Raw genomic sequence first — 26,212 nt, 5'->3', positions numbered from 1 at the left:
AGTGGAAAGTTTTTCTGTAACAGTTAAACTTTATTGTTAGCAGCTGGACCTACTTAATTTCTTGAAGACATTTCGCCTTTCAGTGAGTCCCAGATACTCATCTCAGATGCATCTCAGAGATACATTCCAGTGACTTCCCACCAGTCAGTTAGAAATGAAGAAGCCTCTTGGATGAGAGGAGAAGTGTCCTCAACAAACTAAGCAAATCCAGTTGCCTACAATAATCTTCAATTGATACTATGAGCTGGATGATTGAGAATCCTCACAGACATTTTTTCAAAGGCTAATATGTCATTTTATGTCATTGTAAATTATGTTTTAGTGCTGCAATTTAGGGTTATATCTCAGAAAAATCAATTCAGGATTTTAGATTAAGATTTTTTGAGCGTATTTTTCATTGTTTCCTCGTTTCATCCAGTGAATGCCACAACTCGTCTGACCGCATCAAGGTTCGAGTGTGGGACGAGGACGACGACATCAAGTCGCGTGTCAAACAGAGGTTCAAACGTGAGAGTGATGACTTCCTGGGACAAACCATCATCGAAGTCCGGACTCTGAGCGGGGAGATGGACGTTTGGTACAACCTGGGTGAGTTTTCGAGATAAGATAAAAGGCGATGGAGAATTAGAGACGGATGAGTGGAGCAGCAAGTCGCACAGAGATAACAGAACAAGAACCAGATAATTGAAGTGCTTGTCTCCTGTAGATGGAACAGATTTCAGCCAACTAAGGAGGCATGTATATCTTACTTTCATTTGGCAGACAAGAGAACCGATAAGTCTGCTGTGTCAGGAGCCATCCGGATGCACATAAGTGTGGAGATCAAAGGAGAGGAGACGGTTGCTCCTTACCATGTCCAGTACACCTGTCTACATGAGGTCAGTCTGAGTGGACATCTGGTGGAAATCTTCCAGATGTTGTTGTGATTATTTGCACTTGAAATAAAACATTAAATATGCAAGAGCAACCTGCCATTCTGTGTTCATTAGTTCCAGTCAATTGAATTCCGTGTGTCACATTAACACGATCAATCACCTTGTAAATTCTCAGTTTCTGCCTTTATATCCTGCGAAACTTGCAAAATAATATCGCTAACATTAGGTCGTAACGGTTTAACAGCTGACATCATTAGTAATCCTGCATATGGGACAGCAATGGACACTGTCAAACTCTCATCAAGTCCTATAGACTAGTTCATACTATTTTATATGATGCTGTTACACTGCATTATATAAAGAAAGTCCTGAAGCCGTGATCAGTGAAGCACTGAGAAACTGGATTTAGGTGTATGTATATTATTTAACACTGTTCTTATCACAGACACAAACAGCAAATGTTTCTTTTGTTGTTTACCATTCAGAATTCAGTCATCTCTAACTAGTCAAAAACCTGCTGACTTCATATCCTCCCCCTGCTTAGATAAACAGATCATTTTAAAGTCTTCCTGTCACATATAAGGATTTGCACAGTCAAATCTCAAACCTCAAGGTGTCTTAGATCAAGTACTTAAAGGCTCCTGGCTGTCTAAGCCTCAACACTTAGAGTAGATTGAAGGCCTTTTAAATTAATCTGTGTGGCCTTGTCTTTTTATTTGGCTGATTAGATGTATTTGTGTTTTGCTTTGTTAAATCCTTAAACTGCTTCAAGTTAATACTGAGAATAATAATAATAATAATAAGGCACAAAAACATACATACGTGTCCTTTGTCTTTGTTCAGCATCTTTTCCAGTACACTACCGAGGAGCAGAATGGTGGCGTGGTAAAGATCCCTGACGCCAAAGGGGATGATGCATGGAAGGTGTATTTTGAGGAGACGGCTCAGGAGATAGTGGACGAGTTTGCCATGAGATACGGAGTAGAGTCCATCTACCAGGCCATGACGTCAGTCCCCCTTCCATAACTGTGTTGTTGTTAAGAAAGATGAAATTAGATTTTTTTAATACATGGGCGTTGGGAGAAATTAAATGCACTAAATGTTCTTTTTGCCACCTCCAACCCACAGCCACTTTGCCTGCTTGTCATCTAAGTACATGTGTCCCGGAGTGCCAGCAGTGATGAGCACCCTGCTTGCCAACATCAACGCTTACTATGCCCACACCACCCAGTCATCCAACAATGTTTCTGCTTCAGACAGATTTGCTGCATCAAACTTTGGCGTGAGTCCTTGAGAAATACTTTGTATATAATATTTAGTCCCTTCTTTATATTCTGTATGTCACCATATACTACAAGAGACCTTATCCTCTATTCTGTGAAATGACTAGCTCTTGTCCCCTCTGGGGCTGTAGATGAAAGTCAATTTAATGTAGCCCTGCCTTCTTCTCCAAACATTCAATCAGCTGAGGCTTGTCAGACCTAGCCTCAGGTTTGTGTAATCACATGGTAACAAATCACCCTTATCTGTGGTGTTTTTCCGAGCGGTTTGTTCAGTTTTTGTGTCTTTTCCCGTGTAGAAGGAGAGGTTTGTCAAACTGTTGGATCAGCTGCACAACTCCCTGAGGATTGATCTATCCATGTACCGGGTACTGACTGCTTCTTTCTGTCATAACAAATACAAAACATTCTGTGTGTATATGTATGGGAATGTATATTTTCTGAGATGAAAATGTTGTCTTGATGTGTATATGGTCAATGCTAATATTTATTTCTGTCTTCTTACTGCCCTAAGAAAGAGACACATTTAAACTTGGTGAGGTGAACATTTTGAAATCGTCCTTTCGTTTGTGCTTTCAGAATAATTTCCCAGCCAGCAGTCCTGAAAGACTTCAAGACCTGAAGTCTACAGTGGATCTGTTGACTAGCATCACATTCTTCCGGATGAAGGTAAGGATGTTAATGAAAGGTTGATCTTTTATTTTATTTTATTTTATTTTATTTTATCCAAAATAAACATGGATAAACATGGTAGAATATTCCAGTACTTTCTGTAAAGTAGCTCCAGGCGTAAACTGTGAATCAGCTTAACATTACCCTATCCAAATTGAAGCTATTATCATGAAACTGTGTGTGTGTCTGGGTGCTAATGTTTGTCGGTGCAATTTGTGCAGCTCAATGACTTTATTGGGGAAAATTCCCACTGAGATAACCTCCTGCTGAGGCTGTGTGTGTATCTGACAGCTCTTTGAGGTGAATTGGATTCAGCCATATGTTTTGTGACTTTTCTGTTCAGGTCCAGGAGCTACAGAGTCCCCCTAGAGCAAGCCAGGTGGTGAAGGACTGTGTAAAAGCCTGTCTCAACTCCACCTACGAATACATTTTCAACAACTGCCATGACCTCTACAACAGGGAATATCAGACAGACCCTGTAAGTCTGTGTGTGTGTGTGTGTGTGTGTGTGTGTGTGTGTGTGTGAAGTAAACGTACTGTTTGTGTGTTTGCTGATTCCATTAGCATATTCCCGCTTTGTGCTGCTAAAATATGAATGCATAATCTCTTTCCTTCTCCAGTCAAAGGCAGTCCCTCCAGATGAGCAGGGTCCCAGCATCAAAAACCTGGACTTCTGGTCCAAACTCATCACCCTCATCGTCTCCATCATAGAAGAGGACAAAAACTCCTACACCCCCTGCCTTAATCAGTGAGTCTATGCTCATAATGATTGATCTAATTCCTCAATTTTAGCATGCGGAGGCAGTGCTGTCAAGTTTCAATGCCAATTTAGGAGAAACTATATAAGGTATCAGCAATATGGGATCTGTTTAAAGTAAAAGATGCAAAGCAGTAGAATATGAGGAGGGTGGTGTCAGAGCAAACTGACAAACAAACAGCCTTTGTTTGCCTTAAAGTCACAAGGTGTGACCTGTCAGTTATGAACTAAAAGATAAAAAATATTTACTTTACTTAACTTGTGATGTGAGAATATTTACCTGGGAAAAACAAAAGATATTATTTCTGTATTATAATGTTGTTTATGTTGAGTAAACCTTTAGCCTGTTTGTATACAGACAAGTCATTCCACTTCAGTGGGTGAGTAGTTTGGAGTTGGCTCCCATGTTACTTTTAAAATGACTACTTTAATTATATAAATAAATACACATACTTTTTTGAACTTTTCAATTTAATACTTCTCTGGTGCATTTTTCATTATGTGGCAGCTAAAAATATACAGAGGAAACACTGATGGAGTTACATAAAAATGAGCCTGGGTTATCTTGTTAAATAATAGAGTGCTATTACTGGATATAGAACTGGATGTAAGCCTGAGTTCTGCCTCTTATAGGTTTCCCCAGGAACTGAATGTGGGCAAGATCAGCGCAGAAGTCATGTGGAACATGTTTGCACAGGATATGAAATACGCCATGGAGGGTAGGTTTTAATCTGTGTTGTTGGGACGGGGGTGTCATAGGACTGAAAATTAGAGTTTGAGAAAGAGAGAGTGGTGATGTGGGGCGTTCTTCCATCTGTCTTTCTCTTTGATATTCAGAGCATGAGAAGAACCGCCTGTGTAAGAGCGCAGACTATATGAACTTGCACTTCAAGGTGAAGTGGCTCTATAACGAGTACTGCAAGGAACTCCCCACTTTCCAGAAGCATGTACCTGAATATCCAGCGTAAGTTATTGAACAAACAGCATCCGCACTTTTTCTCTTACCATTACCAGTGTGGAACAGTGAAGACTCATGTTGTCTCTGCCTGTTCCTCGTTCTGCAGCTGGTTTGAACCATTTGTCGTCATGTGGTTGGACGAGAATGAAGAAGTGTCCAGAGATTTTCTTCACGGAGCCCTAGAGAGGGACAAAAAAGACGGGGTAACTGCTCTCATCTACCTCATTCACGTGCAGAATGGTAGCGTACAAGCAAACTAACAAGTGTTGTTACAATATAGCACTTATAGAAATATTTCTAGCATAGCAAGTGTTATAAAACACAATCTCTGAAAAAAGACTAAATCTTTTACTTTAAATGTGAAGGTACCACCTGCAGCTGACTGACTTAGCTTAGCATAAAGACTGAAATCAGGGGGGAACAGCGAGCATGGCACAATTTCAGGACCAACACCTCTAAAGTTAATAATTAACATGTTATTTACTCACTTGAATGCCCCGATACAGAGTACCTCCTCTCTTAGCACTGCCTACTAATGGATAAAACCATCAGCTACATAACTAAATGTAAATGTTATTTCCTGTTTGTTAAATCTGTACAAAAATATTAATACTTAAACTAAACTATTACTTGCTTGGGTGTAATGACTTTTCTGGTCACTGTTTCCAGTCTTTGTGCTAAGCTAAGTGAACAGGCTGCTGGCGGTGGCTTCAGGAAAGTGGAATCAATCCTCATGTCTAACTCTCAGAACAAAAGAGAAGGAACGTATTTCCCAAAATGTTAAACTAGTCCTTTAACAAACAATGGCAATCCCAGGTGATTAAAAAGTTTTGAAAAAAATAAAAATTAAACAGGCAGTCATGTGAAATTCAATAATCACATTCTGCTGAGATAGTGATAAAATACAGTCTAAAAGCTTAAATCAGACCTCCTACCTACAGCCCACCCCCACCCACATGAAAAATGTATTAATGCATTTCTCATGCAAATCCAGGCAATTCGCATCATCTCTCCTGACTCAGCACATTGCAGACTGAGAGGAGCAAGTTGAAGGCCTCAAGGCAATCAATAACAACTCAATACCAAAAGAAAAAAAAACAACTTCACTGCAGAGAAGAGCAGATGCTACAGCACAAGTCAATGTACACACACACACACACACACACATCAACTCATATTCTCAGTCTCCCTCACGCCTGAACATCCACACAGCAAGAGGGTCGATACAAAGCAGCTGAAGATTCTCCCAGCTCATATGTCAGGAATCCTTTGGGTCCAATTACTGTCGCCAGAGGCAGCTTCTGCTTCCCTGTGTCAGCGAAACAGCAGTCCCTTCTCCCAGTCACATACCATAACACAAGTCACTAATGGCCGCCCTGTTAATGAGGGCCTTGCTCCTCGTTACAACCCTGTGATCACCTTCATCGCTCTCATCCAAACACTTTCAGAGGGATCACTCAGCATATCATTTGATTGCACATGCAGCTGAAGAGGGGTCAGTTTTATTGTCTATGATATGTAACAGCGCTGTTCCCCGATGGGGAATCAAACCCCTCGCTTTCAGTGTCAGTCAGATCACCGTGCTGCAGCATCAGCACCACTGCAGAACAGCTTCTCATACTTTTTTCCCCTCTGCTCCCGTTCTTTCTCCGCGCTCTCCAGTTCCAGGTCACATCAGAGCACGCTTTGTTCTCCTGCTCAGTGGTGGACGTGTTCTCTCAGCTCAATCAGAGCTTTGAAATCATCCGCAAACTGGAGTGTCCCGACCCGCAGATCGTTGGAAACTATATGAAGAGATTTGCAAAGGTGACCTTCGCTTCTTACAAACTTGTAATATAGTTCTCACCATAACCGTCCACTCACTCCGTTATTTTGTTTCTTTCTCTTAGACCATCGGCAATGTCCTGCTGTCTTATGCTGACATCATTGCAAAGGACTTTCCAAATCATGTCAAGAAGGAGAAAGTGGTAAGCGTTTGTTTTTAAAATAGAAGACTATTAAAGTAATGTTTGGCAAAAATGAGACGCCAGATGGAAATTTGTGTCAGCAGAAATAAACAGCAGTGACGGATTTAATAGTTTTATTTAAGCTCCATCACGACTTGGTTTTAAGATGTAAACCGTTTCGTGTATGTGGTCAGGTTGATTCATTAGAGCACAATAAACCACTCTTCAGTGTAATAGCCGTGCCCAGGTTGCAGTGTTTCAAAATGAATTAGGGCTGTGTAATTAGCTGAATGTGGTGTAGGCTCGGGGAAAAGTGGGCTGCCCTCCCAGAGAGACCAGGAGCCCCCAGAGGAGCAGTAATTACAGAAAACTCCTGCTTCCTCTGTCCGGCATCACCAAGAGTGTTTTCGTCAAAGAAGCAATAAAAAAAAGTTAGGAGGGATAACCTTGATTGATTACAATAAAATCCTTTGAGTAGACGGAGGAAAGGGAGAAAGAACTGTGTGTAATGATTTTTCTCTTTCTCCCCTCAGCCATGTATCATCATCAATAACATCCAGCAGCTCAGAGTTCAGCTGGAGAAGATGTTTGAGGCCATGGGAGGCAAAGATGTGAGTGTTCATACATGTCGTTATTGTTGTGATTGTGCAAATGCAACATGTTTCCTGGATTCATCCCATTTTTTCCCTCTTCCAGCTCAACGTGGAGGCCAGTGACTTCCTCAAGGAGCTGCAGAACAAACTCAACAGCGTCATGGATGATCTCAGTCGCATCTTTGCTGTCAGGTCAGTGTCTGTGTGCTAAGCAGTGCTAGGACTGGTTCCTCCAGCCGATTTCAGAGTGCGATTTGTTTGTTTTGTTCATATTGTTCCTTTTGTGTGGTGATGTAGTTTCCAGCCCCAGATCGAGGACAACGTGAGGCAAATGGGAGACATCCTAGCCCAGGTGAAAGGTCAAACCGTCCCAGCCAATGGCAGCGTGGTCCAGGAGGCAGACAACGTCCTGCAGCCAATCATGGACTTCCTGGACAGCAAGTAAGAGCGGTTGGATATTGAACATTGATAAAGAAATGTTTGCATTTAAATCATAAAATCAGGAATGTTGTCTGATATTACACTCTTTTAAAGTTCTTGTAAGTTCTTGAATAGCTGATTTAGCAGACAACATTTAAAATTATTTTAAATGAACAAATTATTTGTAGAAAAAATCTTCAAACTAAGCAGCAGCTGGAAAAAATGTTTTGATATTGAAACTCAAGTCTTGCAAGCACAACTGACAATGGATTTAACAGGAACACACGCCCCATAAATAAATCATGTTGAGAGATTGTGTGTTTTTGTGTTTCAGCCTGTCGCTGTTTGCTAAGATCTGCGAGAAGACAGTCCTGAAGAGAGTGCTGAAGGAGCTGTGGAAACTTGTGATGAACACAATGGAAAAAACAATTGTGCTTCCAACACTTACCGACCAGACAGTATGTAGTAAAAAAAAAAAGGGAAAAAAAAAGATCTTCACTCCTATTTTCTTCACCCTTTTTTCATCTCTGCTTCTGAATTTCAGTGCTTTTCATTGCTGGCTTCCATTGTGATCGTACATTAACCCATCTATCTTGTCATTACCCTGTTTTCTCTGCCTCCCTTGCTTTCTTAGGTTATTGTAAGTATGGGTGTGTGTATGTGTGTGTGAATGTGTGCATGAAGAAACACTCCAACACTCTATTTTTAACAGGAGCCTTAACACCACCATCTGTAGCCTTTTCTTTGTTCTTCTCTGTGAATACCAGTGCATCAAAACCTGATTTAAACGGCAGCACAGTGCACCAGAGACAACATTACTGACTGACTGTACACCAAAGCACTTAAACCTTCTTTCTCTCCCAAGATGAAGCTTGTTTATTTATTTAAAAGATAAATAAATTAGTATAAAACCTGTAGTTTTACTCTTTGCTCCTTCACTTCTCAAACTCATTTCTTGTATCTGCAGCTGTCTGTCCTCACTGAACCTTTTGAACTCACCCCTCACTCTGCAAATCTTCCTCAACCGCGTACCTCTCAAACACTCATCTCATTCGTCTGTTTGTCTCTCCATCACAGGGCACTCAGATGATCTTCAACGCTGCTAAGGAGCTGGGTCAGCTTTCAAAACTCAAGGTGATGAAAAACGGAAGGCAGCAACAGCAATAAAATCCCCCGACAGATGAAATATATCTCAAATATATTCTACATGCATGAGCAGTGTCTGTGGTATAGACTGACTCCTTTGTTTGATCTGTCTCGCAGGAGCACATGGGACGAGAGGAGGCCAAAGCTTTGAGTCCTAAACAGTGTGCAGTGATAGAGCTGGCACTGGACACTATTAAGGTATTGTATGATGTGTTACACGAGCAGAACAAAATGCAAAACATGGCAAAACACAAATCCAAGTTTTGAGTAGATGATGAATAGTCTGTAGTTGACTTTTGTTTTAAAGCTCAAACGAGGGTTAAAGCTCTCCGTCACTACAACAGATTCCCGTCAAATAGAGTCGACAGAGGCCATTTATGAGATCACTGTAGATCCAAGGAGAATAAAATGTTTTTATGGTAGATTGTAGGGAAACATCCAAAATAATTTAAACTGATTGTTCATTAAGAGTGAGAATGCTGAAGAATGAAGTAAATAAGCTGAGATGTACAAGCAATTACTATATTATTGGCAAAACCAGAATTGAAAATAAACTGAAAGTATAATTACAGAACACATTTCTCAGGTTTTTCTAGTTGATAAATGAGATACTGAGAAAGGAATATTCAGTGTTCAGAGTGTAAAATCTGCTGTGTACATTAGTGCAAGTTTTTAGAGCTGTTACCAAACCAGCTTCAAACCATCATGCCATTACTCTATAGCTCCGAGGCTGACAGGGTTGTTCCACTCCACTAAACAGTTTTGTCACACTTGTACATTTCTCTGCTCTCTATGTCCTTCCCGCTGTCTGTCTCTCCTTGCCTTGCCTGTTTGCCATCTACCCGTCTACAATAAGCACGTGTCATGTCATATCTGTTACGCAGCAATACTTTCATGCTGGCGGTGTGGGCCTGAAGAAAACATTCTTGGAAAAGAGTCCAGACCTGCAGTCTCTGCGCTACGCCTTGTCTCTGTACACCCAAGCCACAGACAAGCTCATCAGGAAGTTTGTCCTCTCACAGAGCGCTCAGGGTACGACTTCAGACAGCAACAGCACAGACACACATGCACTGTCGCGCAGCAGGTTCAAACAATTTCACACAAAAATGCTTTCAGATACTCTCAAAGAGCTGCACCGCTAATTCTTTCCATTACTACGGCTTATGGAATTAAATGGGATTATGAGATTATATAGAATAATTTGCTTACAGTGTTGGAAGAAAATGTTTAATTCATTGCTTCGGTGAATTACAGTAGCAACACCACCAAATACAAAACTACTATTTGCTGGTTTTAGTTACAAACAGTATAAGAGATGAGCAGAAAGTGGGAATATTAAATATTTTTAAATATCAATACATCTTATTTGTTACGATATTTAAACCATCAGCCACCCACTCTTTCATTTGCAGTGTTTAAAAGTCATACACATGCTTTCCTTGTACTGATGAACACTTTATATTTGCCTTCATCTTCTCATGCCGACTTTCTTCTGTCTCCTCTCAGTCCATGGAGGAAAAGGGATCAGGTGCACAGCGAACGAAGACACACCGCCAGAGAAACGTAGGTGTCAGCAGTGTTACGTAAAACCTGCATGTCCCCCCCCAGAGCGACCCAGAGCGGCGCTTTAAGAGAACGCATCATATAGAACTATATGTGGTAGATGAAGCTTCTTATATAGGTAGAGTGGACGCAGAAAGAAGAACAGCTTTCCAGGTGAGAGCTTGAGTCTAAAAAACAGCAGCAACTCGAGATCAGAGAGCGTGGGATGTGCGAGACGCGTTGAATAAAAGAACTAATCATCTGCTAATGAAAAGGAGCTTTTCTCTAGAAAACGTTTCTGTTGGGGTTTTTACATCTCCTTTTTTCTTTTTCCTTCAGTGTCAAGAGAGTGTTAAGAACGAATTACCAGCCATTGCTGCATTACAGTTTGCCATTTGCTCAGCATTAGAGCTGGCACAGAAGCTTCTTTACCCAGCCAAGTCCTGCTCATCTGATTATCACAGAAAACCTGCGTGTGTGTTTGTGTGTGTGCAGTTTCTGCATGTTTAAATTTAGTTCACAATCTGCTGATGCATCCTAATTCTTCAAGTCATACATCTCAGCCGTGCTACATTGCGGACTGCAAAAAACACCGGTTAAGGCCATGCACAGACAAATAGGCACACAGCAAACACACACACGCAATCACCTACCTACTGTTATGGAATTTACTATCCTTAGGTTAGGCAAGGTCACGTGTGGGGCCTTGAGGTCCTCAGCAGTATTAGTTGTCTGGCTTTGGTTGAGAACAGTAGGTGCCAGTCTATCTCAACACTGGGGTGGCCAGCGAGTGTCTCTAATTCTCCTTGATCAAGCGTCAATAAATAATACAGCATAAGACATCAGAAGCTCCTGAACACTTTCTTCCTTCCTGACCTCACCATTGACCTTTGACTTGTGTGTGTCTTCACAGCCTCTGGCGTGGACGCAGTTGGCGAGGTGGTCATGTGCGTGGATATCTTACCTCAGCCCAATGGAGAACACAAGATCAGTGTGAAAGGTGAGAAAGCAGAGCTGACTGTCCCAGTATCTGTCTGTTATTATTCTCTAGCTCGTCTTCTTCTTCATTCCCTCTTTAACTCAACCTATTTCCTTCCTCCAGTGGTCGCTGCTAATGACCTGAAGTGGAAGGCGCAGGGCTTCAGGCCCTTTGTGGAAGTCTACATCATTGGCCCTCACCTCAGCGACAAGAAGAGGAAATTTGCCACCAAATCCAAGAACAACGCGTGGTCACCCAAATTCGCTGAAAGCTTCCAGTAGTGAGTATCTACCTTTTTTCCCCCCTGTGTTCCAGCCACATGTTGAGTTGAGTTTCATTTATTGGTATCGCTTTGGCAACGTGCCAGCCAGGACAACATGTGACACAGCATACTAGCAAAATCCAGCTGGTCTAAGGAGAGCAGCTGGCTGATAGGAAAGATGCATTCGGTTAAAGTCAACAGACTTTTTGACAAATGGTTAAAACTTGTAAAAGAACACAACAAACATTTGCTACTTTTGTCTGTGACAGAAAACAATGTCATACTAAAAATATGACTAAATCCAGCTTGTTTTTTATGTTAAAGGACCAGTGTGTAGCCTCTGTTTACTTTACTGTTCATCAGGAAACTCTGTAAATCTCAGACGGTTGATGCGAAGCAGGCGGAGGACATCAGAGGAAAACCAGAATGCGTTTTCTCTATAAAATATGATCCAGTTTCACCAAAATAAGTGAAGTAGTCAGTTCTGTGTGACGAAGTTACATAGTCTCACCTGATTTTAAGGTGTGTAGCATCAAAATTATTTAAGATCTGTCATTTTAAGGTAGAAATTTTACATTGTGTCGCTTTAAATGTGCTGAAAGAGTTTCTCTATTTATCCGGACACACAGATGTGAAGTGAAACATGGATGTGATCTTCTGTTTCAGCTCCTTGGGCACTGAGGTCGGTCCCGAGAGCTACGAGCTTCAGGTGTGCGTGAAGGACTACTGCTTCGCCAGAGAGGACCGCACTGTGGGCATGGGCGTGCTGCAGGTGAAGGACATAGTCAGCAAGGGCAGCGTCACCTGCTGGATGCCGCTGGGCAGACGCGTCCACATGGACGAGACGGGCCTGACGGTGCTGCGCATTCTCTCTCAGCGCAACAACGACGACGTGGCGAAGGAGTTCGTCAAGCTCAAGTCGGACCAGCGCTCAGCCGAGGAGGGCCGCAGCTGAGGGGGGGGAGTGAGGACACGCGTGTGCACAAAAACACCAGAGACGTACCCAATAGACATAGTATTATGCACACATATTAGTACTCACACATACATAGATAGACAACCATGTGCAACACACAAGCACACACCAGAAAAACGCTCTATTGTACATATATCTGCATACATTATGCAACATTTACATTGCAATGTTATCAATGCAAACATAGAGGAATATGTTTATAAAAAAAAGTCATATTTCATTTTTAATATTTCAACACCCCGACTCTCAGTTTAGAGTTAGCCTCACATGAGCAAGCACTTGTCAATCCCTCACTCAGCCTTTCCTATAACACGTCACACCTTTTATACACGTGATATAATGCAACGCAGAACAGCAACAAAACCATGTGAATAGATCGAGAACGACCACTTTGCACTTTTGCTTCTCTGTGTCTTCAGGAAGAGCAGTCCTCGCCTAGCTATGCTCCGTCCGTCCGTCCGTCTCGTCCGTCTCGTCTGTCTGTCCGCTTGCCTGCCTGACTGTGTGTCGTTCTTCCAGTCCATCGTCCTCCCCCTTTCCTCCCTTCTCTTCTCTCTTTTCCCCTTACCCCTTGTTGTTTGCTCTGCGTTAGCCCCCACCTCCCCTCACGGTGTGATGTGTTGTGTAAGTTGGAGTTCAGGCACAGATCTAAGATCAGTTCCCTGTTTTTGCCCCACAAATCCAAATATAAGAGAAGAAAACAAACACACAACAACAAACTGACCTTAGATCAGTGTCCAGGGGCAACATCACTGCTTAGTCTAAGTCCTGTAATGTACTTAACGTCTTGCATGCTGACCCCAGGAACACTGTGACTCACTTTGCTGTCCCCCTCCCACATAAAAGATGGGTGCCGCCTATATTTTACCTGTGTGAGCATGGTGCATATATAACCCTGGTACAATAAAGTTTTATAATCATGACCTGACTAACCTAAAAACACAGTGACGGTGGAGAAAGGCTGAGCCTGATGTGTTGATAGAAGTAAAAGTTGTGGCCACAGTATGTTTTTTTTTTCTTTCTTTTTTTTCTTGCTTCACATCACAACAAACAGCAATACCCCAAGTGGTCTAACACATCCACACCCCTAGAGTGCACATTAACTCCAAAAAGGGCTACGGGATCAGTGGACTGGGATGTCAGTTTACGCACTAATACATACTGTCCGCGCTTCTGTCTGCAAATTGACCCACAAGGTTTTCCCATGTGCCCCCCTCGCCTACCTGCTCGCCACACTCCGGTTCAGTCTCCCACGAGTGACACCGTGGAGGAACTTGAACCCTGAAGGACGCGCGCGCGCACACACACACACACACACACACACACACACACACACACACACGACACGACAGCTCGGTGGAACACGCCTCTAAAAACCCATCTCTTCAAGGCAATAGTGGTTTGTTTGTGTGTTCACTGAACATTGTGGTTTTTTACAAAGAACAAACCCCCACTCTGTGAACACTGCTGTGTCTTTTTGTTATTGTGCGCGTGCATGTGTGTGTGTGTGTGTGTGTGTGTGTGTGTGTGTGTGTGTGGGCTGATTGTTACACCTGCGAAATGGGCTCTGAGATTGTGAGCAATATATTGTACCTACATACCCAAAATGTATGCGCTGTCAATATAACTACAGCAGCACCAACTGCAATATCCAGATCCAAGGAATGGGAAACTTATGATTCTTTTGTGTGTCTGTGTATATATCACTAAGATAATTTATTAACAGACTCATAAAATCCCCATTCCTGTTGGAAGTGTGTAAGCTTTTTCTCACATATTTTAGATGAGAGAGAAGGGAAGTGTTTTGCCTTTAGTAGGACCAAATTTGCACAAACCAGATCTCAAGTTTGTTTGTTTCTGTTGAGTTTGTCCAAAGAAAGAAGCCATCAGAGTCACCGCCAAGCATTTATGTTGTTCAGAGTATCAGTTTCAAGAGTTTCAAGTCTTGTCATGTGCGTGAAATGAAACTTCTTTAACTTTCACTGCAAAAAAAAAAGGTGAGCGAACACTCACAGTCATAGTCCGGCATGTCTTGTGGTCTCTTTGTGAAATTTAATGATGTCAGTGACAGTGGGTTTCCCTGTTGCTGTGCGGAGCTACAACCAGACGTCACTGCTGGCCTGTCACATGTTGTCTTTTACTGAAAACAGTTGAATTTTACAAAAAAAACAACAACAAAAAAAACAAAAACAAAGCTTCTGAATGTTATTTAGCCTCAGCAGAGCCTTCTTTCTACGATCAAAGGGATTCAATCTAAAACCAACTTCACTTAAATAAACTGATCACGAGTTCAGCCATGCTTGATTTAGTTTTCTTTTTGGTGGGGGGGGGGGGGGGGGGGGGTGGGAGTGACCTAGCAATTTAAAAAGGAGCTTTTAACGCCACATTTAACACACAGTGCAGTTACATTGTTTGTAAGTAATCCCAGGGCTCAAGACAAAACTTGACATGTCAGGTTGTAGCTGGAAAAAGCAACAAAAAATGAATAAAATAACATAACAGATCATCCAGTTTGGGGCTCGTTGGTTGCCTGCTTCATGTATGTACACACATTGACACCTACTACACACACACACACACACACACACATAGACATCTACACACCGATCTCTGCTCAAGCACAAAAGGGCACATGTAAGATGACACACATGCATGCATGCACGCCGACACAACTCTTTGGAGACCAATGATGCCCACCCTGTGTATAGAATCAACTTACAATTGCATGATGGGAAACTTTTATCGTGCCAGCACGCGTCTCTTTGATGTTTTTGTTTTTTCCTCGTTTTTGTTTGTTTGTTTGTTTTTTAAAAGCTGTGTAATGATGAGTCATCAATGTTTTTCTGTTTTTTTAAAAAGGCTTGTGAATACGTCATCTGTAACCAATATGAATGTAGTGTGAACACAGAACACGCATGAGAGAATTATTTTCTACTAAGGATGTTTCTAATTTGTTTCTTATCATTATCGATCGTTCTTTAATGAGGATGAAGTGGAACTGGAATGCAGCCTGATTGTGATCTGCTTCCTATTAAAAGGACATTTGTGTCACATTCTAAACGCCTGCTTTATTATTCCCCTCTGAGACTCGCATCACTGCACTCTCATTTAATCTTCTGACTTATTACATCTCAAAATAAACATCTGCAATACTCCACAAGAGTCCTCAAAGTTATGACAAATTGTCCACTCTAAAGTCTAAACCAGACAAAGTGATTCAACAGATGTTGTTCCCAGCTCAGATGGAGACAACAGGGTTGTTGTATTGACACGAAACCTTCAGCTGGAACAAACAACTTCCACTTCAGTGAGCGCTCAGTCTGTTCACCGTGTGACCTCTGACCTCTCTGAGGACGGAGGGGGAGGGGAGCAACATGCACCACCACTTTTACACAAGTTGAACCAGATGTTCTAGCTACTTCTCAACGCTCCAGAGGGGAGGGGAGGAAAAAGCTGTTTCAGTTAAGACATTTTCTCTTCGTGAGTGTAGACAGAACACATTAGACTGCAGTAATCATTATGTGCTGAAGGTGCAGCTCCTTTTTTTCCACACTTTATGTTTGCAACTAACTACTTTATTAACATCAGAAGATAGTTAGAAATGGGACAGGTTCCCAGATCCCACGACGACGTCTTTTCGAAGTCTAAAACTTCAAAATATGTTTACTATAAGAAAAACAGTAACGCCTAACATTTGAGAAGCTGAAACCTCCTGACATTTGACATTTTTGCTTGAGAAATGATTATTGTAATATATATGCTCTCAATTAATGAATCATTTCAGCACTATCTGGTTATTAAGTGTGAAAAAACAATGAGTTTTTTTCCCAGAATCCAAAGTGATGTCCTTAATTTGCTTTATTTTTTATTTTTGTTAGACCAGCAGCCTGTAGGTTTTTATTCATGATGATAAAATAGCAAATCCTCTTAGAAGCTTCAGCAGAAAATAACTTTTCAGCTTATTAAAAAGGACTTTAAACACATGAATTAAAATAAATTTCTCACCATCTTCTTCTATCTTTTGATAATATAATGCATTTCTTATAAATTGCACCAAAATCTATTTTAATGTTAAATCCTGGCCCATCCCAATGTTCTAAAGAGTTAAGTGATGTCTGATCTCAGATTCAGCAACATGTCTGGACTGCAGATTTTTCCCGGTTTGCTCTGCAGCAGGTGTGTCAATACTGCCACCATGTGGCAAAGACACAGTTGTTCCAGCCTGCTGCCACATTTCTCCTCTGAAATAAAGACACGACACACGAATTCTTATTTTACAGTAAAAAAATGAAACCAAAAACAAGACTTTATTAAAGAAGCATAAAAAATAAAACTCTTGATACATTTCTCATAACCGTCAAGTCAGCTCAAATTATACGATTATACAATTCTCCCGGCTCACGGTTAAAAGGTCCATAAACTTTCAAATAAAATATATTTCAATTTTAAAATTTCTTCAATAATTTTTCTCATTTTGTTATAAATTGCCTATATGTAGTACACAGGAAATAAGGAAAATAAAAAAATGGAAAATAAAAATAAATTTGAAGTAATAAAAAGGGTCACATTATTGTCTGGGATATTTAGGTAAGCAAATAAATTGTAAAAAATAAAATGTGTAAAAAGTTTTTTTTGTTTTTTTTATCTTAAAAATTATTAGCTAATGCCAGGTGGCTTGAAGACATGCAGATGGTTAACTTACAAATAATGATACATGTTCTTTAGAAACTACACTTATTTTCAATTAACTCATTTTGCTTTTGAAAACAAGATCCCAATGATTGTATTCAGGGTATATACACACACAGGTCAGGCCTGAAACCTAGTTTGCCGACTTTGTTTTACATTTTGGTTCTGCATACAAAGAGACTTAAAGCAAAAAATAGGAGAGCGGAGGCTTGAGGGGCGTCTGTCACCCCTTACTGGCGTGGCTCTCTTCGCACCCCCTCCCCTCTAATCACAAAAAAAAAGGTCAGAGGTCACTGGCTAGCATGCCTCAGGAAACCCTGTTTTCAAACCTTTAAGGAAGGAAATGGGGGAGGGGATAAGTTTGGCTAAAAAAAATAAAATAAAAATCAGCAGTCAATCTGAAAAACTTTGTACCTTTTAAAACAATTAAACTACTGTACATTAAACCCTAACATTATGTCATTGGCCAGAAACATCCCGGTGCAACGTCCAGGATTTTACGTTAGACCCTTCTGGCGAACACAACAATACGTTTTTATTCCTTTAACACGTCAACTTGGGACAGTCTGAAGAAGGACTTTAAAAAAGATTGGCCACGACAGACTCACACGACCGTCCACGACTCATCTGTTCATTCAGACACACTCGCAGCCCTGCAATCTGTTCTGAGTGTTTTGAGACGAAATGTTGACGTTTGACAAACGCCTAAACGAGGAGGGTGGGCTGCCCGATTCAGCCACAATAAGAACAGGGTCGTCAGGTCTATAGTGCGCTGGAGAACTTAGAAAATAATAATAATAATATTAATAATAATAATAATAATAATAAAATAAAGCCTCCCCACTGCCATTTGGGTTTGTTCGTCACCGCGTTTCAGTAGGGAGTTGCACCTAAGCACCATGGGACAGTCTTCACTTCGAAGACTATCGGTTCAGCTCCTGGGCAGGTTTTTCCTACACGTGTGGACACATGAATTAGTGCACTGCTGCGCTCAACCAGGACAGCGGCTTATAAAGATTCCTCTGTGGAGCTACTGCCCTCGTCACCCAAGTAGCAAACGAACAGTCAGACAGCAAATAAGTGTAACATTAAACTGGCTGGAGCACCAAAGCACAGCAGCATCTGCCCGTTTCCACGAGATTATTTACTCAAGTAGAGTTACCCCCTTTTTTTTCTCCCCTCCTTGTTATTTAAAACGTCCAGGGAGGACACACACGCTGCCACGTCCTACACTCAAACTAACAGGATCCGCATGTGATGACCGCGTAGGGACAGTTAGAAAAGAATAAGAATAATATTAAAAACAAGAAAAACATTCTGCAGCTGCTGGGATTTGAACACAGAGTGTCTGGAAGCCCTGGATGACCTAAGCTACTAGCTGCCATAAAGGATAAAGAGTTTTGATTCGACCTACTGTGTGAGCCTGAAAATGTTGATCGTGTGTCTGTGCAGTCGGAGGAAGCCCTTTTGAGAATCAGCTGTGTCGTTTTTAATTCTGTAGTCATGGCTTATCTCATTCTATGAGCTGTTTCCATGTATGTTCACGCAAAGAAAAACAAAAAACAAAGCGGGGGCCACGAATGGCAACCGTGTACCATCACACCAACATACGTACAGTGTATTAACACTGTAGGAGGCAGTTACTGCAAACTCGCGCTGAATTGAATAAAAATACAAAAAGACAAAAACAGGATGCAACCGCCTCGTCTGGAGTCACACGGTAATGCTAGAAAACACAGGACAAATCTCAAATGACTAACCATATAGTGCACTACATTCTGGCCGAGTACAGCGGTATATGGGGGGGTACGACAGTGTGTCATCTGAGAGAGTGCCATACAGCTTTGCTGTGAGAGTGGGGTGGAAGACCGAAAAACTACCAAAACAAAAACAGTTAAGAGCTGTTTCTTTTTCTTCTCCTTTTTTTTTTTAGGGAGGGGCCCGGGACTAACAGTGCATGAAAAAAAAAAAGAAGTTTCAGTTTCAATCAAGCCCCTTGTTATTGTTTAGTTTGTATGGGAGGAGCAGCCGTCTCTCCTTAACCTTACTAGACATTCACGTGTGACATCAGAAAAGCCCTATCTTTTCCTAGGAGATTCAAAACATGTCTGTTAGCCACACACTTGACAGTCAAGAGTCAAAACAAACTAGTAGAAAACGCAAAACGATCTAAGTGTAACAGACACGAGAGAGAGAGACAGACAGAGAGAGGGAGGAACGTCCTGGTGTGGATGGATCGGAGCATCGCCTTCCCTTAATAAGACAAGAGAGTGAAGTGAAGGAGGAGAGGGGGCAGCAGGACAGAAACCAGACCTTCTCGTGGTGAGGATGCACGATGATGCTGATGTAACAAACAGCATGAGTGGGCATTATTCACTCACACACACACAAATGAAAGAGAGAAAGAGAGAGAGAGAAAGAGAGAGATGTAAAGGGATTGTCAGGCAGCCCAAACGTACAGAAGACTGACCTCAGACACATTCCTACAGATCACCGATGTCTCACTTATTAAAAAGGAATATTAACATGAGCGGCCACGTTTGAAACGCGGCGCAGACTCATCCCAATTCATCCTCCACGTTATTGAATTTGATCAGGACGTCTATTAATAGCATTCATTTGGCATCACTGATGGCTAATTTGTGTGTGGCAACGAGAAAAAACAGGAATTCATCCTTTAAGAGGTCCCTTGGGTGTGCTGTTCCGCTTGGTGCCTGACTATATGCCGACCTTTTTTTTTAAAAAAAGTTCCACTCTTACAGAAAAATACTAACTCCCCCACCCCCTGCTGCCGCCGCCGCCGCCGTCACCGCCGCTTCGTGTCGCGAAAAACAACAGCATGAGTGAGGGGAGAGGGGGCGATTTTCATCGGAACAGGTCTGTCAAGGACATTAAAATAAGGGTAAGAGTAGAAAAGTGCAGGCCTCGTTGACAGCTTCATCGAAAAATATCTGTTAAGTACAAAAGTGTCAAAAGGAAAGGCTGTGAGAGAGAAAGCAGGCAGAGATCTGAAGAAGCCAGGATGAAGAAATGTTGAGACGGACCGGCGGCCGGTCAAAATGAAGGCCTGAAGAGAGATAAGACACTAGTTTCCTTCCATAAGTTCACCACAGTCTGAGCCCCGACTGTCTGCAGATCAGTGTGAATTCACTTCACTCTGAAAATAAGTCATTGTCATTATTATTATTGTTATTATTAATTTTGACAGCTATCAGCAATAAATCAACATCCGTATAGTATCATCATCTCTAGTAATGCATTTATTATGGTCCATCATGTGTGTGTGTGTGTGTGTGTGAAGGTTATTAGTGTGAATCCTTCCGCAGTTGGTGCCCCACTCCAGTCTTCTTCCTGCCCTCTCCTCATATTTACCCCCCCTCCCCAACCCCCTGCCGGGGCATTAAGAGAAGATGCGGATGCACTGTGTGGTGGGAGTGTGGCAGACGGGGCACTCAGGCTCGGCTGACTGGCAGATTTGCCCGGCGCACTCCATGCAGAACAGGTTGTGGCCGCAAGGCACCAGGGCTGCGGTCACCTCGCTCTCGAAACACACAAAGCAGTCCCTGTTGATCCCGGGGCTGACGCCCACCAGGCCGGCGACGCCGGGGCCGCCTTTCAGTCGGCTCAGCATCCCGGAGCTGAGGCCCACGCCGCTGCTGCCTCCCTCGGAGTCAGTGGGTGAACCACCGGGCAGGGAGGAGGCCGAGCAGGAGGAGTAACCGGTCGACGACCCGCCGGAGCTCGAGCTGGACGCTCCTGAGAAGGAGCCACCTCCGGTGCTGCCGGACTGTAGCCAGGAGAGAGTGCTGAGGGGGTCGCTCTGGGCACGACGGGCTAGTGGATGATCCAGTGGGCCCACGCCTGTGTCCTGAGGCAGAGTTGGAGACAATCTTGGAGTGATGGCTCCACCGCTGAGGCCGCTGCTGTTGCGACGAAGAGGCTGTTGCTGCTGGGAGGACCCGGCCGTCTTGTTGCCTGTTCCACCGTTGACAAAAGGTGCCCAGATGTTGGAAGCGCTGAACTCAAAGCCCAGTTCCTCTGAGGAGGGCAGCCCGGGGGTGGAGTCACCACCGAAAGTGAATCCTCCTCCAGCACTGCTGGAGCCTGTGCTAAAAGGGCTAGTGGGGCTGCCTCCCTCGTTGGCTTTGCGAGTGGCGTTGAAGCTGTCTGAGCTCATCCCGCCGTTGTGCGTGTGGTAGGCGACTGACGAGGACATCTTCCGGCCGGAGGAGTGGTGCATGGACATGGGAATGGGAGGAGGTGGGGAGGGCGGAGGAGGAGGGGGGGCAGAATGGTGGCCAGTGGCCCTGGACCACAGAGACGCCCCCAAACCTCCGGCCAGGGCGCCCAAGCCTTCTAGACTGACATCAGTGCCATTGGAGTGGAAGTCATTGTCTCCCTGCAGGTCTACAAAGGTTCCAGTTCGCAGGGTGATGTGGGTCTCGATCTCCTCCCTCGCTCGGTCCACGTTCTCCGGCATGCCGGTCACCTCAAACACCGGGTCTTTCTCTCGACTGGGCGTCACGATGTAGGTGTGAGTCTGCTGCTGGATGCGCTTGATAGTTGCTCCCTTTGGTCCAACTACTAAACCGACTACTCTGTAGGGCACCCTCACCTGGATTAGTGAGAAGAGAAACGTTTGAATATCTTCAAACTACAGGCGACACGGTTGTAAACACAGCATGCTGACTGAGCCACACGGGTCTCCCTACCTGTATGGTGGTCTGTCCAGGTAAGTGTGGCGGTCCGGGTAGAGAGCCTCCTCCCCCTCCACCTGGTGCTCCGGCTTTGCAGCGGGATGCCCGGATCATAGAGAAGTGCTCGGCTGCAGAGACGATCTCGCGTTTGGCCATCTCCACGTCCTCCCTGCGTCCCGTCACGATGAACACCGGCTCCTCGCCTCGGACAGGAGTCTTTATGTAAGTATTCGTTTTGGCACGCAAGGCCTTGATCTTACAACCTGGAAGCAGATAAACAGCAGTTTAAAGCCATGAACACTTTCCATACACATATAGAGACGTTCATTTATAATGTGATTATGCTACAGACACAAACAAGCAGTCTAATGATGACAATTCAGTTAGCAGCTTAAGTACAGGTTGTTACAACTAATCTGATACAGCAGCCCTACAATCATGATGTTATATTATTATTATTATTGTTGTTCATCCACCTCTTTAGCTCTAGTTTGTATTGCTGCTGTTTTAAGGGGCAGTATGGAGCCAGGACTGGTAGCTGGAGAGGTGCCAGGTCACCTCCTGGGCACTTTAGACACCCTTTAGCAAGTCACTGAGATGTCAGGTATAGATGTCTATAAGCCCTTTAAAAAAAAGGTGTGCGTGGTTGTATTTCAGGTCTATATGTGTAAAAAATAAGTAATGTTCTTCTTCTGGTACAGAGCAGAGCAGGTCCTAGTTCCTTTCAGCAACCATAGTTTCTCCTACATGCTTGGAAAGGACCTTTAAACATGATAACCTCCAGGAATATTTGATTTATTGCATCATATGGCATCAATTTAAAAGAACTGTAAGATGAGACTTATTTTTGCAAAGATGTATTTTGTAGATCATCATATTTTTCTCAGGTGTAGTCAGAGAACGGCATAAGTTTATATTTTATTCCATAATTTAGAACAGGAACTATATTTTATGGGACACTTTGTCTGTGATGTAAGAGGCCGTTATGTTTGGTGGAGTGACGTGATCAGACCTGACTTGTTGTCAGTGTTGAGTTGTCTGTTTAAGCGGACACTAAAGTGACCATGGTGCACAGAAGATGTCCCCGCTTGACCCACAGTTGCCCCAAACTAATTTAATTCAGTAAAGTTGTGCAAATAACTGTCAATGATGTTATACACACAAAATAGTTGAAATATATACTGCTTTCTTATGATGTTAAGTTTAAATGCATTATAATGTATTTTCTCTTTTTTAATGTTTATTTAATGTATTATGGATCTCCATGTCTGCTGCACCGCTTGTGTCAACTCATGCTCCCCCAGCAGCAGCAGCAGCCGTGTGCGCTGTTTCTTTAAATATGGACGCTGGGCTCGCGTCGGCCAATCGGATGTGCGGAGTGTGATGTCATTGTGGGAAGCAGAAAGCATGGCTTTTTCAAACAAAGAGAACAATGCCATAACGCGGCCGAGGCTGCGACGGGCCGAGCAAACTCACGGCACCGCTGTGTTTCAGTAAGAGGGGACGCATGTGATGGTAAAACGAGAGGAGAGAGGAAATTGGAAATAAAACGTGCGAGCAAAGGCTGAGAGGCGAGCAGGCAGCATCGGCAGACGGGAGCTGGGTGCAGGGCGTAACACCGCCCAGTCCCGTGTTTGTGCGCCTGCTTCCACCTTAAAAAAAAAAAAAAATCGGCCCCGCAAAATATTAATCCACCTTAAAAAAGGTGTAGATGGATAAATAAAGAGCCCCGCGTTTAAGGCTGGCACCGGAGCGCTGTGATGTATAAAAGCAGCACATGTCGGTGTACTTCCTTTGTTTGGTGCAGGCTGCTAGACATGTCCAGACTCCCGACAATCTGCCGCTTTGTCTGACCCTCTCCCACCCCTCCCCCTCCCTCCCTCCACCCTGCTCATCAACCAGCCCTCACTCTGTCAAGGCATTGTCTGAGATACTGCTAAATAAGAAAGCACATGTAAATAGAGTAGGTGTTTATTTGAAAATGGAGTAGCCGCATTATTTTTTTTTTATTTTGGGAGGGAGGGAGGGGGGCATTAAAAGGCGCAAACAGCCTGAGCAGAGCTCACCAAGCCCCTGTAAAAGTTCAGAGTCCCTCCTCTCACCAGGCAGCCACCCAAACAAAGAACAACCTGGCTGCACGCTGCCCCATAAACAGGAAATTATTTCTACCTAACAGCATCACACACACACACACACTGTGGCTCTTACCTTGTCTGCCCACTATTTCAGCCACATGTTCAGAGCTGGGCACAGGCACACACTCAGTCATGTTGACACTTCTTTTCCTGCTGCAGAGGACGGAGCTTTGTTCCCCGTGGAGCATGGAGTGTGAGCCGGCCATGTGGTACCCGCCCGAGCCGTAGTACTCCGGGGATGGAGAGCAGGAAGTCGGCGAGTCTCGGGACCCGTTGGGATGCTCCAGCATCTGTAGATCCACGTAGCCCCCTCCGCCCACGCCGTTGCAGCCCTCAGAGCCGGGACCCTGGGACCCATCGAGGGTGTCGACGCCGCCGCTGCCGCCGCTACCACCGCCGCCCCCACAGTCCACCTTATCCAGGGCCATGAGTGACAGCTGGTCCAAGGCGAAGCGTAGCGCCTCTTGGTGGTCCTCTTCCCGGGACTCCTGGTCCGTCTCACGGGGCATACCGACCCCGCTGTGCTGGCTGCTGATCACCACGTCGTGGTCCATAATCTCGGGGTGGAATAAAGGGCTAGGCATAGTCTCTGTCCGTGGATCTCACATCAGATCACGGATGCCTTGTTGTGTTTTGTTGGGAGTGAGCTCTCACCCTCTTCTGGAAGAAAAAAATAAAAACAATAAAAGTAAAAATAATAAAAAGTATTGACAGTAAACAAACAAAAGCAGGATGAGGATGAGATGAGCCCCGATCATTCACAAACAGCAGCGCACATCAGGAGTGTTGATCCCGGCGCCTCGCTTTGTCTGTTGTTGCTCCTTGTCTGACAACTGAAACCATCCAGGAGGCTGCTTGTTTTGTCAGAGCATGCCCGCTTAAACACAAGAAAACAAACTATTCCCCCTGCGCACACACGTAAAACCTCCCGGCACTAACTTCAGCACCAACTACACGTGCTGACCGAGTTGAAAAAACACAAACAACGTAAACAAATAAGCTGTTTTTAGCTCCAGCCGCCCGAGCTAACAGGCTAGTCCCACACAGTCGGCACTCAGTCACGTTGTCGACCCCTTTGTTTGGGAGCAGCGCGGCTAGCTGCTGCTGCTAGCTCCGCTCTGACAGTCCAACTTGTGCTCCTCCTCGAGGAGGCGCCTCGCGGTTTGTCCTTTTTCAAAATTAAACAAAACAACACAAGGAAAAAAAACAAAACAGCGAACTTACTTTGCGCTGGCTTTTCTTTTGTCGACGAGAGCCTCTCTCTGTCTCTTCGCGTGTCGCCCAGTTTCTCGGGGAGAAAGATGAGAAAGCAGCAGCCAGGAGGAGAAGGAGAAGGAGGAGGAGGAGGAGACCTGTGCCTCTGTGTGTGTGTGTGTGTGTGTGTGTGTGTGTGTGTGTGTGCGCTGCGCGACGCTAGTAAGGGGAGCTAGCTGGGCTAGCTAACTCAACTAGCACGCTAAATGGGGGGCGTAGGAGAAAAACGTTCAAACCGGAGAGGAGGAGGAGGAGGAGGAGGAGGAGGAGGAGGGCACTGTTGTTTCCTCTCTGTCTGGAGAGTCAAAGTAAATCCCTGGGAGTGTCACTGGATCTTCATTCTGCGTATCGGCTGGGATACAATAGCTGAAAAATCCAAGGTTAGACACCTTTTTAGTTACAAAAAAAACAAAACACTGATCTCGTCTCTCTCTCTCTCTTTCTCTCTGTCTCTCTTTCTCTCTTTGCTGCTGCTGCCGCTCGCTGCTGCTGCCTGACCCCGCTCGCTCCGCCGCCTTTGTCTCGCCAGGCGCACGCCGCTCCGTCTCCCGCACACGGCACTGACGTCACCCGCGACACAACAATGGGTTCAAAGGCCACATGCAGCAAGAGGAGAGCATCCACGCGAAGCTCCTGCTGTCACTGCCATTGTGTCTGGACACTATTTATTTATTTTTATTACCATACATGTTTTGACTGCATTGACATATTTATTTATTTATTTTTTATATATATTTAAAAAAAAAAATCCAAAAAACGTGGTCATGGTTGGGTGTGTTCATCATGGCCACCAATGAGGTGTGTTTTGGGTGGTCCAACAACAACAGCAGTGTGTGTGTGCTTTCTAGGTAACACAAATATGAACAAAGCTAGAAATACTTTATTTATATTTAAAGCATCACCTGCTGTATAAATCATATTTATATGAGCATCCTTCGCACTCTGCGCCGTCTAAAAATGTTCATGTTATTAATATTTATGCATAGATATACATAATTATTTATATACTTTTCCATCTGTACATGTTTTTT

The 26,212-nt window shown here is 43.7% G+C and overlaps 2 protein-coding genes across 3 annotated transcripts in view; one reads left to right on the top strand and one right to left on the bottom strand.

Moving 5' to 3' along the window:
- Nucleotides 1-14,258, top strand: part of LOC104929668 (protein unc-13 homolog A) — a 32,143-nt gene extending 17,885 nt beyond the window's left edge. Inside the window, exons 19-42 of the mRNA XM_019262275.2 lie at nucleotides 419-588; nucleotides 763-878; nucleotides 1,719-1,882; nucleotides 2,004-2,157; nucleotides 2,455-2,523; nucleotides 2,735-2,824; nucleotides 3,171-3,305; nucleotides 3,448-3,575; nucleotides 4,218-4,303; nucleotides 4,422-4,548; nucleotides 4,649-4,745; nucleotides 6,205-6,348; nucleotides 6,432-6,509; nucleotides 7,022-7,099; nucleotides 7,185-7,273; nucleotides 7,379-7,522; nucleotides 7,836-7,959; nucleotides 8,579-8,635; nucleotides 8,765-8,845; nucleotides 9,532-9,679; nucleotides 10,154-10,210; nucleotides 11,103-11,189; nucleotides 11,292-11,448; nucleotides 12,097-14,258. Coding sequence (XP_019117820.1) covers nucleotides 419-588; nucleotides 763-878; nucleotides 1,719-1,882; nucleotides 2,004-2,157; nucleotides 2,455-2,523; nucleotides 2,735-2,824; nucleotides 3,171-3,305; nucleotides 3,448-3,575; nucleotides 4,218-4,303; nucleotides 4,422-4,548; nucleotides 4,649-4,745; nucleotides 6,205-6,348; nucleotides 6,432-6,509; nucleotides 7,022-7,099; nucleotides 7,185-7,273; nucleotides 7,379-7,522; nucleotides 7,836-7,959; nucleotides 8,579-8,635; nucleotides 8,765-8,845; nucleotides 9,532-9,679; nucleotides 10,154-10,210; nucleotides 11,103-11,189; nucleotides 11,292-11,448; nucleotides 12,097-12,385 — 2,869 coding nt within the window. The 3' untranslated portion in view covers nucleotides 12,386-14,258. The remainder of the gene's footprint in view (nucleotides 1-418; nucleotides 589-762; nucleotides 879-1,718; nucleotides 1,883-2,003; nucleotides 2,158-2,454; nucleotides 2,524-2,734; nucleotides 2,825-3,170; nucleotides 3,306-3,447; nucleotides 3,576-4,217; nucleotides 4,304-4,421; nucleotides 4,549-4,648; nucleotides 4,746-6,204; nucleotides 6,349-6,431; nucleotides 6,510-7,021; nucleotides 7,100-7,184; nucleotides 7,274-7,378; nucleotides 7,523-7,835; nucleotides 7,960-8,578; nucleotides 8,636-8,764; nucleotides 8,846-9,531; nucleotides 9,680-10,153; nucleotides 10,211-11,102; nucleotides 11,190-11,291; nucleotides 11,449-12,096) is intronic.
- Nucleotides 14,259-16,685: 2,427 nt separating this feature from the next.
- On the bottom strand, nucleotides 16,686-25,838 carry LOC104929649 (RNA-binding protein MEX3B). 2 transcript variants are annotated; one of them, XM_010744224.3, is made up of 4 exons: nucleotides 25,152-25,838; nucleotides 24,001-24,587; nucleotides 21,808-22,055; nucleotides 16,686-21,710 (listed from the first exon to the last, which is right to left on the bottom strand). In XM_010744224.3, exons 2-4 carry the CDS (start codon nucleotides 24,509-24,511, stop codon nucleotides 20,496-20,498), a joined length of 1,974 nt encoding a protein of 657 aa, XP_010742526.1. In that variant the 5' UTR covers nucleotides 24,512-24,587; nucleotides 25,152-25,838; the 3' UTR covers nucleotides 16,686-20,495. The 2 variants fall into 2 exon arrangements, with proteins under 2 accessions (XP_010742526.1, XP_027140513.1); XM_027284712.1 differs by lacking the exon at nucleotides 25,152-25,838 and adding an exon at nucleotides 24,704-25,129.
- Nucleotides 25,839-26,212: the final 374 nt, after the last annotated feature.

This window comes from Larimichthys crocea, chromosome XII (assembly GCF_000972845.2).
Source record: "Larimichthys crocea isolate SSNF chromosome XII, L_crocea_2.0, whole genome shotgun sequence".
In the NCBI taxonomy this organism is placed as follows: Eukaryota; Metazoa; Chordata; class Actinopteri; family Sciaenidae; genus Larimichthys; species Larimichthys crocea.
Note: the sequence above shows the minus strand (reverse complement) of the source record. Positions and strands in the feature narration are given on the sequence as shown.